The 16,556-nt window shown below is 53.9% G+C and overlaps 1 protein-coding gene across 2 annotated transcripts in view; it reads left to right on the top strand.

Annotated features, from left to right (window-relative positions):
• ATF6B (activating transcription factor 6 beta) overlaps positions 1-16,556 on the top strand; it is a 316,305-nt gene that overhangs the window by 292,801 nt on the left and 6,948 nt on the right. For both annotated transcript variants that reach the window (XM_078645880.1, XM_078645879.1), the window contains one exon: positions 12,032-12,116. In XM_078645880.1, coding sequence (XP_078502006.1) covers positions 12,032-12,116 — 85 coding nt within the window. The remainder of the gene's footprint in view (positions 1-12,031; positions 12,117-16,556) is intronic.

Raw genomic sequence — 16,556 nt, 5'->3', positions numbered from 1 at the left:
AGGCTGAAAACAAGGCATAATCATGATATCATCAGAATACATTCATATATCATTAATCAATGAAAAAACGTAAAATATACTGTTCGGTGATTCAGTGAAAAACCCAAAGTGACTAAGTGCATAATCTGAAAAAAACGTCTGCCTTTAGGCACTCACATGGATCAGGTGTTACGATGAGTGTGTCATCCACTGAGTTGACACGATCATCCAAACTGAAATAATACAAACATCAATCAGAATACTATGTACAAAAAATACAATGAAAAACCTAATGGAAAACCTAATTCTATCGGTTTTAGAAAGACTTACTAGTGGGACGCGCCGCGTCACTACTACAAACTCATAATGAAAAATGGGGTCTTCCTGGTGGTTTCACGCATTCGCGCTACACCGCCAGTGTCTGAGTTCATATCAAAACGGAAGCAGACGGGTTTAGTTATCTGTGTGTGGATTGGTCTGATTTCCGATCGGGAATCGGCCAATTCTGATGGAGAAAACAGTGCTTAAACTGGGATGTCAGGTTCTCGAAAATAATAAAGTTGTAAGTTGACATTCAAACAAAAGAGTGTATAAACAGAGTAGGAATGCAACTAAATGAATGGTAATAGCGATCACGCAAGCTCCATTCTAGGTACAAGGCTAAAGTCAAGGAAACATCAATTAAAGATAGCATGTAAATTCCGTCCGGTTGTTGAGACCGAATTGTATATGGGAATTCAGCAAGTATATCCAATTATTCTCCCTTTGTAACAAAAAAGAGTTATTGTCTCGTCCTTCCTTTTTTTCGATGACTTCTAGGATTAAAAATTGTAACTGAGAAATATTGTGTTGTGCTTCTTTAAAATGCATGGCTACACTTGATTTTACATTACCAGTTCTAATGTTGGATTTGTGTTCATGCATTCTTGTTTTAATCTTACGTGTGGTCTTGCCGACATATGCCTTCCCACATGGGCATTTCAACATATGGATCGCATTAGCTGTATCACAAGTGGCATTAACATGAAGTTTAATTTTATGTCCTTTCATCGGATGGGTTAGATAATTTCCTCTAATGATGTTATTACAATGGCCACATTGTAGACAGGGTCTAGTTCCGCGAAATGTCTCTTCTGACTTAGTCTTGATCTTAAGTAATTCTCCAAGATTTCTGCCCCTGGTGAAGGCAAAAATGGGTTGTAGATCGAAAATGTTCCTGAAGTCTGGTTCAGATTTCAGAATGTTCCAGTGATTTTTGACTATTTTCTTGAACTTATAACTCACTGTGGAGTACTTGGACACAATCGTCGTTCTCTTTTCTTTATCTCTGATGCTTTTCACCAATAGATCTTTTCTCTGCATGTTCTTCACTTTGTGCATGGATTGATCAATCACTGTCTTTGGATAGCCTCTGTCTAGAAATCTGTCGCCCATTTCCTTGAGTTTTATGTTCACTTTATCTGGGACAGAAGTGATTCTTTTCACCCTCATCATTTGTGATGTGGGTAAATGAAGTTTCAATGGATCTTTCAAATTTTTTTGAACTATCCCACGATTTAACCGAACGCTGTGCGCTTTAACCTTAAACTTCCTAACAAATAATATACCATGTTTCAAATTTAATTCTATATTCCACTTGGAACAACTGTGGTGCATTCAAACCCAGCTTGATGCAATCACCATTTTTTTAGGCTCATGCTTATGTTCAGGCCATGGCTTTGAAGCCTTTGGAGAGGGTTGCAGATAAGCAGTTTCTTTTTTAAATAGAACAGTCACTGTATCAATATGCCATCTTCCATTAGGCTCGCCAGCGGTAATTCAGCTGCCCAAGAAGGAAGAGGTTCGTAAATTAATCTGCCATTCCAAACAAAATGAGTTGGGTTTATTTGTAGCCATATATTTAGAGTTCATAAAAGTGGATGAAATAAAATGTGGTTGAGTGCAAAGTATGCGAATTAAGAGAAAAAGTCATTCTTGCTGGGTCTGTAGCTCGGCTGGAGCCTTTAGGAACAGCTGTTGTCTACCTCCAGAGTTCCATGTTTTCGGTGTGCATTCTGTGTTACTGAGTATATTCATGTGGGATGCAGACCTTGCCATTTACGTGTGGCCATACTGTGGTTTCATGACTTGAAAAGCACGATAGTCCATTTGTCCAACTTAGCAATGGTGCACTATCCACCACAGAATGTGCGATGGGTGCCAATGGGACTGATCTGCTTACAATGGGTGATGTTCTGTCCCATTCAAGCATCCTATGATCTGTATTAACTAGTGTCATACTGCCATTCCAAAACAAAACTCTGCAGAAGCACTTTACATGTAAGACATTGTCTCAAAGACTTGACCCAATTGATCATGGTCATACCAAAAAGCTTGTTTCCCACAGTATGGGCATAGTAATGGTGCTTCTTTCCCCTTATTGCCAAGTGTTTACCTGTCGCTCCCTGTTGGGAGGAATGTCGCTGGCACGGTTTACAGGTGGGCACGCCTAATCTGAGTGATCGCAAGTACAATGTGAAACTGGTACCTTGGAACATGCAATCTAGCTTGTCCATGGTAATCCCACAGTCCAGAGCTGGATCTCAGTCTTAGAGAGGCACAGAAAGCGTGTCTTTTGTTGTCAACATGGGACTACAGTCCATGTCCTGGGTTGTCCACATGAAGCTGTGGTGGCAGCGTTCCGAGTTTGCAAATTAAAAGTTCTGAACAAACCTTGTTTCTGTGTCTGTGTCTGAGAGGAGTGCAACCTACTGGCCCCGCCAGATAAAAGTTCCACTCCAGAGTGATGCCCAGACCCTTTCACTGACATTACATGTGCAAATCGAGTGTGCATGTGTGGCACATACATGACAGCGAAACTCAGTTGACGTGTTGCCAGGACCAATGAAAACTGATTTTGGATGAGCCGTTTTAGAATGGCAAAAGATGGAGGGTGGGCACAGCTTTGCCAGGCAGTGAAAGTGCATTGCCTTCCTTCCTTTGGGTGAGGGGTGGAGACCCAGACACTGATGTGAGAGAGACTGGATTAAGGAGTCCCCTTAGATATTCTATGAAGACCTTTCAGAAAGGGGTGCTGATTAATCCTTCCTGGGCGCTGCCATTTGATGGGTGGTAATGTAGAAGGGGTAAGTCAGCAGATTCTGTTGTTAAAGGTGGAGAGGTTTCTAGGCAGGGCCTGCTCTTTTTTCTGTCTTAGGTTAATACTTTAAGAAGGCTCATGAAGCCCGGTGCAGAGACTTCACACTTAATTGTGTTCATGTGTATTTTTTTCTCCTGCTTGGAACCAGCATCATCGCTATCCGGCTGTGAGACCCATCTTGCAAGGCGTCTGTATCTGTACCACAGCCAGAAAATAACATTTGAAAGGGAATCTGTGAGGCACTGGTGAACACTGCCGCTCTCCCTACTGGGTAGAGCAGATTTATTTAAAATGATGTCATTGCTGTGCTTCTTGAGGTTCCCGAAGAATATTTTAAGGCTATCGTATGGAAGGCCGATAATATTTGGGAACGGAGTGCCAGCATGGATTGCCCTACCCAAACAAATGAGAAGCTGGTACAATGGAGGCATGGCCCTCTCAGATATTCAACAGTATTCCTGGGTGGCACAATTAAATAGTCAGTGCCTGTATGCAGTAGGCCGAACCAGCACTTCAAATGGATAGGCATGTGATGGGAGGCAGAGGGTACTCACAGGCCCTGTACGGTGGGTGAAAATTAGCTGAACTACATACCCCTACAGTGGTCAAACTCTGGAAAGGAGAGACAACATATTTGGGCTGAAGAAGCAAACTAGCGCAGTGTACCCCACTCTGTGTCACAGGTTTTGGGGGCCCTGAGGAACCTGGCAGGCTTTGCCAAATGGGATTTAATTGGTATCTCTACAGTGGAAGACATGTAGGTCCGAAGGATGTACTCCCCCTCCCATACTTGATGAGAGAGTATCAACTGACGACCTCTCACACCTATCTCTACCTGCAGTTGAGACATGCGTTGAGGGCTGCGCTGCCGAAAGGCACAGAGCTAGCCTCACCCCCCCTCCCGTCCCCCACCCACCGTGGACAGATTCTTGGGACAACTTTGCCCCAGAAAGCCATGCCCCTGACAAATTGAAACCTTTTAAACCACACCCCGCGACAACTAAGGGAGAGATTGGAGAAAAAAGATGTGGGAGGCCTCGAGGACAGGGAATGGGAAGTGGTCCTTGGCTCCCTTGAGAGGTATCCATAAAATCAGGGTTCAGACTGATAAAAGTACAAATTCTCCACCACTCCTACTACTCCCCAGCGGCCCTGTTTAGCATGGGTAGAACTTTTTTGGATTCATGTTTGTGAGGTTGCGGGTAAGCTGGATCCTTCAAAATTGTGGCATGTCTGACACAGATGGTGGGAGGGGGGGGACTGACGAGCTTTGCAAAATTATGTTTCCTCAGTATATGGAGGGAGACGTGATGTAACCAGGTCACAGCAGATATTGATGTCACTGGGTGTGAAAGTTGGAAAAATAAATATTGCAAAAGCCTAGGGTGCTGGACTACACCCGGACCTCATGACCTGACAGCGAGATATGGACTGGTGCGTGTTAGCTGAAAAAGTGGTCTATGAAGGCAGAGATTGCCCCCGAAAATGGGGGAAACTTGGGAACAGCTGAATCTCCTATATGTGGTTGATTCAAATGGACAATGAACTACAGATTTCAAGCAATTATGGCAGTGCGCTCACAGCAAGAGCAGCTTGCAATGGGATGATATGATTGGAGGGGGGGGAGGGGGTGTGCAGGGGGCTGTACCTGGGAGGTCGGAGACTATTTATGAATGTGCGGAAGTGTACTCGATAGCGCAAGCTGTAACTAATACTGGTTTGATTTTGAAAACTCAAGTAAAAATATGTTCAAAATAAATAAAAGGCAATTACCCTGAACAGATGTTTCCACTTCCAAGTTCTTCTTAATCATGAAACGGGGAGTACTCTGTATTTGAAGAGCTGCTCTCAGACCAGGGCTGGTAACTACAGATAGTCAGTCTCCCAGAGTTGCGGGACATCACCTGAAGTCTCTGGAACTTGGTAGAGAAGCTATTGGTCTGCCCAGTGCCAAGGTTCCTGCCTGCTCAGAGAGGGAAGGTGGGAGCCAGGCCTTGTAGGTCAGACTGTCCAGGAGGAGAAGCCCAGCTAAGTTCCTGGAGTGTGGAGAACCCCCAAAAAAGATGACTGCCAACTGGGAGCAATGCTGCTAATGATCTGAGCCTTGAGAGTCGTCTGAGTTCCCAGAACATGGTTCGTGTGGTGAATTGAATAAAGAAGGCAAAAACAGCATGCTGTCCAGTACCTTTGCAGTGTTCTGGAAGGAATGGTGCCGCCAAAACCACTGTATGACACATTTCTCCATAGAACATGTCATTGCAGCTAAAGAGGAAGATCTGCCCCAGCCCAGAGGGTGGAACTGCTGAAGACAAGCACTTGCCAATGTGGCATTCCAGGCTCACCCCTCTGTGGCCCAAGTGAGGTCACTGCCCTGGTTGAACAATTGCCAAACCAGACGCCGACAGTGCAGGTCTGATGATCGCATTATCTACCGCCAGCTAAATCGCATCTCTGCTGACCATGTAATGCGAAGCTTGACCTAAAAAAATGGAAAGCACTAAGATAATCCTGCAGTAGGAAGTTACTTTTGCCACTGTGAACACGTTGTGCTTAAAAAAAGTTAGACCTGATCTACATTTGCAGATGTGGGAATGACTCCGTGGACGTGGATATCTGAAAGAAACAGGTTAGTATTAGATTCCTTACCTTAGAATATCCCCAGGCGTCAGTCTGGATCCGGAAACTTTTGCGTAGCAGTACCCCTGCGCGTCGGTAGGCGTCGTCTGCAGGCGTCCCCTGCGGCTCCGCGTCGTCGGCGTCGTGCGCCGTGATGACGTCGCTGGAGTATATAGACGCCGCCTCCGCGCGCTGACGTCAGTTCTTCTTTTTTCCGCGCCAGTTAGCGCAGATCCGAAGAGCAGTACTCCGGTCTTTTGACCAAGTTTTTTGTTAACTGATTGATCTTTACGGTGCCGGTAGGATGCCCGGTTTCAAGAGTTGTGACGAGTGCGACCGCATGATGTCGGTCACCGACCACCATCGACTCTGCCTCCGGTGTCTGGGCGCGGACCACGACGTGGAGTCCTGCGTCGACTGTCGGGCCTTGACTGGAAAAGCTAGGCGGGAGCGGTCCCGCAAGCTTCTCGAACTCCGGTTGTCGGCCCCGCGTCGAGAGCGGTCCCGGTCCGGTCGGAGGTCGAGGGAGCGGTCGAGGGAGCGGTCGCGGAGCCGCCATGGGCGCTCCGGGAGTCGCCACCATTCCTCCGGCTCGTCAGGTAAGCACAAGAAGTCGGGGCGTCGCCATCGCACCCCCGACTCCCCCCGACGCCCGCGTGCTGCGGCCGGGGGCTCGGGTGACCCCACCCCCGCGGTCCCGCATGGGTCGCCGACGCCGTCTGCCCCACACCTGTCGGTCCCTGGGGAAGGCGCGTCGCGTGAGGAGATCGAGGCCTTCCTCATTGCTATGAGGGCGAGGTCTTCTCCGGCGGGGCCTTCGGCGCCTGCGGGCCCGTCGGTCCCGTCTGGGGGCCCGAGCGGTTCGGGTGCTCCTGCCCCGGCGCCGCCGGTGGCTCCGGCCCCGGCGCCGCTGGTTCCCTCTGGTTCGTCGCCGGCTGGTCTCCCGGCCTCTCCGGCGTCGGTTCCTGTGGGCCAGCCCAGGGTGCCGCCCCCGCGTGGTGCAGCGACTCCGCCGTCGGCTCCGGCCGGCGTCGGGTCCCCGGCACCGACGCCGCGCGGCGCCACCCCCCTTTCCTCCCCGACTCCGGACTCGGAGCCGGACCGGCGTCGGCCGACGCCGGACCCGACGCCGATGGGGCCTGTTGACCCCGATGTCTATATCGTCGACCCAGAATATGGGTATGACGAGGAGGAGTATGGTGAGGGTTGGGAGGGGTCTGAGGACCCTCTATCCCGTGCCTGCCAGTACGATGTGGACTGGGTAGGTGATCTGGGTGATGCCAGTGGCCTGGACGAGTCGCCCAACCCTGGGTTTGTCTCTCCGTCCCCTGTGGCGTCCGAGGCGGGTGCTGCCTATTCGGTGGTCCTGATGAGGGCTGCCAAGGCCTTACACCTTGAGCTCCCCGTCGCGAAGGTCAAACCGAATATCCTGACGGAAGTTTTTAAACCGCAGTCATGCCCCCAGGAGCCTCTGCTGCCGTTTAATGAGGCCCTGACGGATGTCCTTCTGGGCACCTGGTCCAGGCCCGCCTCTGGTGCGCCGGTTGACCGGAACGTTGCCAGGCGTCACCGTCCCTGCGCGGACGACCCTGCCTTCCTGTCCACCCATCCCTCCCCGGAGAGTCTGGTGATCCAGGCCTCCACTTCGCAGTCCGCATTTCCGTCGGCTCCGCCCGACCGGGAATCAAAGAGGTACGACCAATTCGGAAAGAAAGTGTTTTCCTCTTTGAGTGCTGGACTGCGGTCTTGTAACACCGCGTGCCTCTTGGGCCGCTACACCCACTCCCTGTGGGATACGGTCGAGGAGTGTTTGCCGCAATGCCCCCAGGAAGTGCGGGACAAGCTCACCCGGGCCTTTGTTGAAGGCCGGGATGCGGCGCGGTACTCGATCCGTTGTGGTCTGGACACCACGGACTCCCTGGGACGGGCCATGTCCACTACGGTGGCGATTCGTCGCCATGCCTGGCTGAGATCTGCCAACTTCTCACCAGACGTCCAAAATACGCTTATGGACATGCCATTTGATGGCAGTCGCCTATTTGGTGACAAAGCGGACCACGCGCTGGAGCGCTTCAAGGACTCCAGGGTCACGGCCAAGTCCTTGGGTCTCTCGACCCAGACCCAGCGCCAGCAGACGGGTTCGTTTCGGCCCTTTCGTGGCCAAGGGAGAGGAGGTCCCACACGTGCTGCCAGCCACGCGGCGCAGAGCGCTCCCCAGCGCGGTGGCGCCCGTGGTTTCCGCCGTGGTGGCGGTAGAGGCCAGCGTCGTGGTCAGTCCACGCCTCCCTCCGCTGCGGCATCCAAGCCTTCCTAGTCCGAGCTTTCGGGCTCACGTGACGCCAGTGGGTGGCAGGGTTCGCCATCACCACTCCCGCTGGCGCGCGATAACATCGGACAGGTGGGTGCTGCAGCTTGTCCGAAGGGGCTATGCCCTCCCCTTCGAGTCCACTCCTCCAGCCATGCCACCGCAGAACCACCGTGTGTCGGGGGACCACTTGACACTTCTGCAGGAGGAAGTTACGGCCCTCTTGGCCAAGGGGGCCATCGAGCGCGTTCCTGGGCCAGAAGTAGGGTGTGGTTGCTACTCCCACTACTTTCTGGTACCCAAGAAGGACAAGGGAGGCCTGCGTCCTATCTTGGATCTACGGAACGTCAACGGCTTCCTCCGGAAGGAGAAGTTCAAGATGTTGACTTTGGCTCAGGTCTTGGCTGCTCTAGACCCACAAGACTGGATGGTAGCGTTGGACTTGCAGGATGCGTACTTTCACATCCCCGTCCTGCCGGCCCACCGGCGTTACCTGCGGTTCACGGTAGGCCACGAGCATTTTCAGTTTATCGTGCTCCCATTCGGCCTTACCAGCGCCCCACGGGTGTTCACGAAAGTGATGGCGGTGGTCGCAGCTCATCTGCGCCGGTTAGGGGTTTCAGTCTTCCCCTACCTCGACGACTGGCTGTTGAAGGCGGGCTCGCCCCAGACAGTCGTCCACCACCTTCAGATGACGGCAGACCTCCTGCACGAGTTGGGGTTTTCCATCAATGTGCCGAAATCACACCTGTGTCCCTCTCAAAAGCTCCTTTTCATCGGAGCGGTTCTCGACTCGGCGCAGTTTCGGGTTTATCCCCCGGAACGGCGGGTCCGGGATATTCAGGCTCTGATTCCCATCTTTCAGCCGTTATCCCGGGTTTCGGTCAGGTTGACGCTGCGGCTTCTGGGGCTGATGGCCTCCTGCATCCTTCTGGTGCATCACGCCAGATGGCGGATGCGGGCTCTGCAGTGGGACCTGAAGTTTCAGTGGGCCCAGCATCAGGGCAACCTATCCGACCATGTCCTGATCTCGGAGGGCACTGCGAGACAGTTGCAGTGGTGGCTTACAGACCGCGATTGGGTCAGGGGCAGATCCCTCTCCCTTCCCCAGCCGGAGCACGTGGTTGTGACGGACGCGTCCCTCCAAGGCTGGGGTGGCCACTTGGGAGAGGCGGAGATCAGAGGCCTCTGGTCTCCGGCGGAGTCCCGGCTCCATATCAACATGTTGGAGCTGCGGGCGATTCGCCTGGCACTGAAGGCATTCCTCCCCTTTGTCAACGGGAGTGTAGTGCAGGTGTTCACGGACAACACCACCGCCATGTGGTACTGCAACAAACAGGGCGGTGTGGGGTCGTGGACCCTTTGCCAAGAGGCTCTGCGCCTCTGGCAATGGCTGGAACGTCAGGGCGTGACTCTGACGGTTCAACACCTGGCAGGTTCTCTGAACGCCAGGGCGGACGAACTCAGCCGTCGGTGCTCGGTGGATCACGAATGGCGTCTGAACTCGGATGTGGCGAGAGGCCTCTTTCAGCAATGGGGAGAGCCTTGGTTAGATCTATTCGCCACAGAAGAGAACGCGCAATGTCATCAGTTCTGCGCGTTGGAGTTTCCAAGACGGCACTCGCTCGGCGACGCCTTTCGGCGCGAGTGGAGTTGCGGTCTGTTGTACGCCTTTCCGCCTATACCACTTCTGCCCAGAGTGCTGAAGAAGATCAGGCGCGACCGGGCCCAAGTTATCCTTGTGGCTCCGGACTGGGCTCGAAGGTACTGGTATCCCGAGCTACTCAGCATGACAGTCGGTCCCTCGATCCGCCTGCCCCTTCAGGAGGACCTTCTGTCGCAGCAGCAGGGGACGGTCCTCCACCCGAACCTGTCCAGTCTCCACCTCCATGCGTGGAGATTGAGCGGCGACAGTTGAGGCCATTTGACTTGCCTCCTGAAGTCTGTGATGTCATTCTGGCAGCCAGGCGTCCCTCCACAAAGTCGGTATACGCCTGCCGGTGGAACAGATTTGTGGCATGGTGCACAGCGAAGGCTGTGGATCCCCTTTCTGCCCCTCTATCTGAGGTTCTCCTCTTCCTCCTTTCCCTTGCCCAGCAGGGCTCTGCTCTGGGCACTATCAAGGGCTATCTTTCTGCCCTTTCCGCCTTCTTGAGGCTACCTGATCAGCCATCTTTGTTCAAGTCCCCTATTGTGTTAAGATTCTTAAAGGGCATCACGCACATGTATCCTCCAGCTCCGTTCGTGATGCCTCAGTGGGACTTGAACCTGGTTTTGACTTTCCTGATGTGCGCTCCCTTTGAGCCCCTTCATTCCTGTCCTCTCCGTCTTCTCACCTTAAAGACGGCCTTCCTGGTAGCCATCACCTCTGCCAGGAGAGTGAGTGAGCTCCAGGCTCTTTCTGTTCAACCTCCTTTCTTGTCTGTTCATCCTGATAAGGTGGTTCTTCGGACCAGACCTTCTTTCCTGCCCAAGGTAGTCTCTGCTTTTCACATTGGGCAGTCCATCACCTTGCCCTCCTTCTTCCCGCCTCCGCATCCTTCAAAGGATGAAGAGCGGCTCCATCGTCTGGACCCAAAACGTGCGCTTTCATTCTATATGGATCGCACACGCCAGTTCCGGGTGGATGACCAACTGTTTGTTGGCTACGTGGGTGAGAAGAAGGGAAGGGCGGTACAGAAACGGACCATCTCTCGGTGGGTCGTCCTGTGCATCAAAGCATGCTACTCTTTGGCTCGGAAGGAGCCTCCTGTTGGGCTGAGGGCCCATTCCACTCGGGCCACGGCGGCTACTACTGCCCTGGGCCGGGGAGTCCCTTTGCAGGACATTTGCCAGGCGGCCACGTGGGCCTCGCTGCACACCTTTGCGAGGCACTACTGCCTGGACAGTCAAGTCCGGAGGGATGGCTTCTTTGGCCGTTCGGTCCTCCAGGACTTTCTGGTGTAGGTTGTATTGGTTCGCAGACCCACCACCGGGGTTGGTATTGCTGGGGTATCTATTCTAAGGTAAGGAATCTAATACTAACCTGTTTCTTTCAGATGAACAAGTTACTTACCTTCGGTAACGATATATCTGTAAGAAACAGTAGTTAGTATTAGATTCCTTACCGCCCCGCCCATCCTCCCCGTTCTGCGAACTGATACCTAGGGTTAGGGACATCCCTTTCAGGGCCCTAGTTTCATATGGCACCTGTGTTGGTTCTCACATGGCTCTGCGTGTTCTGGCGCGGAAAAGCTGTGTGCAAAGAACTGACGTCAGCGCGCGGAGGCGGCGTCTATATACTCCAGCGACGTCATCACGGCGCACGACGCCGACGACGCGGAGCCGCAGGGGACGCCTGCAGACGACGCCTACCGACGCGCAGGGGTACTGCTACGCAAAAGTTTCCGGATCCAGACTGACGCCTGGGGATATTCTAAGGTAAGGAATCTAATACTAACTACTGTTTCTTACAGATATATCGTTACCGAAGGTAAGTAACTTGTTCATCTGTCTAATGCTGCCTAAGAGCGAATTGCCAGAAAGTCACCATAGATATTGGGAGAAGATGTAGATTTGTATAGTTATATAGTGTAATGCTTGACTACAGCCCATGGGTGAGATCATTAACCGTGTAGTTGCACTTCCTGTCTAATTGTATCGTATTCTGTTTGTTATAACAAAGTACTTTCTTTTTTATTAAAAGACAACCCAGGACTGGACACTGATTTATTGTGTTCACTGTTTGATTGAGTGCTTGGTCTGAGTTTTGAACCTTGGCCCCCCTATACTACCTCCCTTAGAAGCCTTGGACTCCTCACCCTTACTACCCTGAAAGTTAATTGCATAAAGGGAGTACTTGACCTAGTTTGCTGAGCCATACTAGTACACCAGTGGCAAAAGGCCATAAGCTGTGCTCAGTAGCACCTGTTCTCCCACCTCCAAAGGATGTCCGACAGTCTTGCTCACCCCTTGTACCCTGTGGTTAATCTGCGCATTTTTTTGATTTCCAGGATCACCTTCTGCTTCCAGCCATCAGCCACAACAAGACGTCCAGACCCAAGATGTCGCTGGTCATGCCAGCCATGGCGCTGAATGGTAACTTGAATGCTTATGTTTTGGAATACCAGGGAAGAGATAGGCTGTGTTTGTTTTTTAGGCAATCAGTAGAGATACAAAGAGAAATTATGGCTGCCCAAAGAGTGTCCTGTTAAGAGGAGGTGTTTGAGGCTTATGCTTCTGAGGGGAGATGGGTAATGAACAAAGTGGAACGTTTGATGGATGGGAGATGATTTATAGAAGTGCTGTGTGCTCAGTACCGCAGCTGTTCTGGGAAGCCTCAGTACTCTTCATTTAGTGCACACGTTAGCTTCAAGGTTGATAATCCAGGTATCACACCACGATGAATAAGTGAGGATCTGCTGGAGCCTGTTTGTAACCATCCCTCTTGTGTGACAGATTCTGTCGAGTGAATACAGCTGAGGTAGAAACAGAGTATAGGCTGATGATTCTAGGACTTATGTTTTAGACATTCTGGTAACTGTAAAGATTGTTTCAATATCTTTAAGCTATAACAGATTTCACTCAAGAAGACAAACGGGCCACAACACCAAGAGAGAACTAAGAGAAAGTAGCGTAATCGAGGTGCAAGCGCCACAAACTGTACAACGCAAACACAAGGAGATGATGGACGGAGCACTGGAACTTTTCCAACACTCACCCATAGTCACAGATCTGGGTTGAATCCATCATGGTTCTTTAGCTCACTTCGCCACCTCAGTTCAGACCCAGCTATATGCAAATCAGTCTTGACCCTGTGCCTCATGGAAACAGTCCAGCCCGAACTGCCAAGGGTATGCCCAGACGTGGCTGATGAGGGGTGTTACCCCGAAATGGCCCCAGGATGCTTGTTGCTGGTCCAGGGAAGACCTGGCTTGACAATTCAGGCTGGACTGTTCCCATAAGGAACATCCGATCTGCAGATGGCTGGGTCTGAACTTGAGTAGCGACGTGAGCTAAAGGTACGATGATGGATTCAACCCAGATCTGTGACTGGGGGTGAGTGTCTGAAAGGTTTCAGCGCTCCGTTCATCATCTCCTTGTATAAACTGTAAAACAGCACTGGTTAGTTCCGCAGGTTTCTGCAGGTTTCCTCACTTCTTGCTAGTTTGGAGCAAGTGTGGTGGGTTTCCCCTGGGTGGTGTGTGGTTTCTAGAGTCTGTGTGGAGAGTCTTTAACTATTGTCTGCGGTCTACTAATCCTGCTGTGCTGGCTGTATTATTGGTGTCCGAGTGGATGGAGAGGAAAGCGTGTGAAGGAGTATTTCATGCCAGTGTGCGGCTGTGCTGCTAGATACAGAAGTCGTAGGCAACATCTGAGCGTGAGCTATGTTTCTAGTCTATATGATCTGTTGCTGATGTGTGGCTAGTGTGCATGGTCTGCTGCTAGTGGTGGGATTCCACCCTGACCTTTCAGCCTGTGGGTGACCTTTTGACCAGGCTGGTGTCCTCCACCTCATCTACCTGCCGGGTGGCCATTACCAGGCCTCTAATTAGAGGGCTTACACTCATCCCTGATGTCTGAGCCAAGTAGTAGCAGCAGGCCTTGTGTCTGAGACGTGTGTCCGCGCTCCTCATCCCTGGTTCATCCATTGAGTACACTTCCATGGTCTGTCCTCGAGAGGTACCCACCCCACCCTGGTGGCCTTTGTGCTTCTCCATCCTGGTTTAGCTTGTGCGTGCTTTCCTTTCCACCTTATTCAGTCGTGAATGCTCCCTCTCCCTATGTCAGTTACTTTTTCTTCCTTATCCTGGTTTAGTCGAAGGATGCTCTTCACTGCCAGTCAGTGAGTGCTCCCCCTATCTGTTGCAGTCGGTGGGTGTCCCCCTCTCTGTTTCAGTCAGTGGGTGGGTGTACTCCGAAACCCTGAATCACTCCGTAGGCGCATCCTCGTCCAGGTTTAGGCACTGTGTGCCCCTCCTTGCATTAGTCTGTGGGGTGCTCAACCCCTGGGTTCCGTCAGTGGGTTTTCACTTTTCCCAATTTAGTCTGTGTGTGCTCCTCTCCTAATCTCAGCCAGTGGGTGCCTCCTTCCCTGCTTAAGTCGGTGGGTGCTCCCCCATGGTTTAGTCAGTTGGTGCTTACTCCCCAGATCAGCTGGTGGGTTCTTTTCCCCCTTCCTTGGTTCAGTCGGTGTCTGCTCTTCTCTACCAGGTTCAGTCCATAGTGACTACCCCCACGGTACAGTCGGTGGTCGATCCCCCCGTTGAACAGTCGGTGGTCGATTCCCCCGTTGAACAGTCGGTGGTCGATTCCCCCGTTGTACAGTCGGTGGTCGATTCCCCCGTTGTACAGTCGGTGGTCGATTCCCCCCCCCCCCCCGTGGTACAGTCGGTGGTCTATTTCCCCCCGTGGTACAGTCGGTGGTCGATTTCCGCCCGTGGTACAGTCGGTGGTCGATTTCCGCCCGTGGTACAGTCGGTGGTCGATTTCTCCCCCGTGGTACAGTCGGTGGCCGCCCTCCCCGCGGTACAGTCGGTGGCCACTCCCCACCCTGCCCCCCCGGGACAGCCTGTGGTTTTGCGCCCCCCCCCTTCCCGGGACAGCCGGTGGTTGCTCTCCCCCCCCAGGGGCAGCCTGTGGTTGCTTCCCCCGTGGGACAGCCGGTGGTTGCTCCTCCTCCCCTCCCCCTGCCGCCCCCGCGGGACAGCCGGCGGTCCCACCCCCCCCCCCCCCACCCCCGCCGGACAGCCGGCGGTCCCCCCCGCGGGACAGCCGGTGGACTCCCCCGCGGGACAGCCGGTGGACCCCCCCACGGGACAGCCGGTGGTTGCTTCCCCCCCCCCCTGCGCCGGACAGTCGGTGGTTCCCCCCCCCCCCCCCCGCGGGAGAGCCGGTGGACCCCCCCCCCAGGGACAGCCGGTGGTTGCTTCCCCCCCCTGCGCCGGACAGTCGGTGGTTGCACGCGCCCCCCCCTGCGCCGGACAGCCGGTGGTTGCTCGCGCCCCCCCTGCGCCGGACAGCCGGTGGTCGCACCCCCCCACGTACAGTCTGTGATTCGGTGATTGACACCCCCCCCCCGGTACAGTCGGGGGTCGCTCCCCCCCCCCCCCGGTACAGTCTGTGGTCCCCCTACTTCCCCCCAGTACAGTCGGTGGTCTGGGATACAGTCGATGGTCGCCCCCCCTTCCCCCCTGGTACAGTCAGTGGTCGGCGCCCCCCGGTACAGTCAGTACTGTTGGTGGTAACTCCCCCCCACCCCGGTACAGTTGGTGGTCGCTCCCCCCTCCCCGGTACAGTTGGTGGTCGCTCCCCTCCGCGGTACAGTCTGTCGCCGCTCCACCCCCCCGACCCGTATCCCCCCTCCCCCCCGTACAGTCTTTCGGCACTCTTTCCCCCCCCCCCCCGTACAGTCTGTCAGCGCTCCCCCCGCTGAACAGTTGGTGGGCGCTTCCTCCACTGTTTGTTGGTGGGTGCTCCCCCCTCTCTGTTTCATGCCGTGGGTGGGTGCTTCTGCCAGTGGTTCAGTCGGTGGGCGCTTTCTCTTCCAGGTTTAGGCTCGGGTTCTATTAGTCGCTTTACACTTTTCCCAATTTAATTGGTGTGTGCTACTCCCCCCTAGTTCAGTCCGGGGTTGTCCCCTTCCCTGCTTTAGTTGTGGGTGCACCCCGATTGTTTAGTCAGTTGGTGCTCCTCTCCATTTGAGCTGGTGGGTATTTCTCCCCCTTTCCTGGTTCAGCTGGTGGCTGCTCCCCCTTGCCTGGTTCAGCTGGTGGCTGCTCCCCCTTCCCTGGTTCAGCTGGTGGCTTCTCCCCCTTCCCTGGTTCAGCTGGTGGCTTCTCCCCCTTCCCTGGTTCAGCTGGTGGCTTCTCCCCCTTCCCTGGTTCAGCTGGTGGCTTCTCCCCCTTCCCTGGTTCAGCTGGTGGCTTCTCCCCCTTCCCTGGTTCAGCTGGTGGCTTCTCCCCCTTCCCTGGTTCAGCTGGTGGCTTCTCCCGCTTCCCTGGTTCAGCTGGTGGCTTCTCCCGCTTCCCTGGTTCAGCTGGTGGCTGCTCCCGCTTCCCTGGTTCAGCTGGTGGCTTCTCCCGCTTCCCTGGTTCAGCTGGTGGCTGCTCCCGCTTCCCTGGTTCAGCTGGTGGCTGCACCCGCTTCCCTGGTTCAGCTGGTGGCTGCTCCCCCTTCCCTGGTTCAGCTGGTGGCTGCTCCCCCTTCCCTGGTTCAGCTGGTGGCTGCTCCCCCTTCCCTGGTTCAGCTGGTGGCTGCTCCCCCTTCCCTGGTTCAGCTGGTGGCTGCTCCCCCTTCCCTGGTTCAGCTGGTGGCTGCTCCCCCTTCCCTGGTTCAGCTGATGGCTGCTCCCCCTTCCCTGGTTCAGCTGGTGGCTGCTCCCCCTTCCCTGGTTCAGCTGGTGGCTGCTCCCGCTGGTGGCTGCTCCCCCTTCCCTGGTTCAGCTGGTGGCTGCTCCCCCTTCCCTGGTTCAGCTGGTGGCTGCTCCCCCTTGCCTGGTTCAGCTGGTGGCTGCTCCCCCTTCCCTGGTTCAGCTGG

Source organism: Lissotriton helveticus, chromosome 5_1, assembly GCF_964261635.1.
Source record: "Lissotriton helveticus chromosome 5_1, aLisHel1.1, whole genome shotgun sequence".
In the NCBI taxonomy this organism is placed as follows: Eukaryota; Metazoa; Chordata; class Amphibia; order Caudata; family Salamandridae; genus Lissotriton; species Lissotriton helveticus.
Note: the sequence above shows the minus strand (reverse complement) of the source record. Positions and strands in the feature narration are given on the sequence as shown.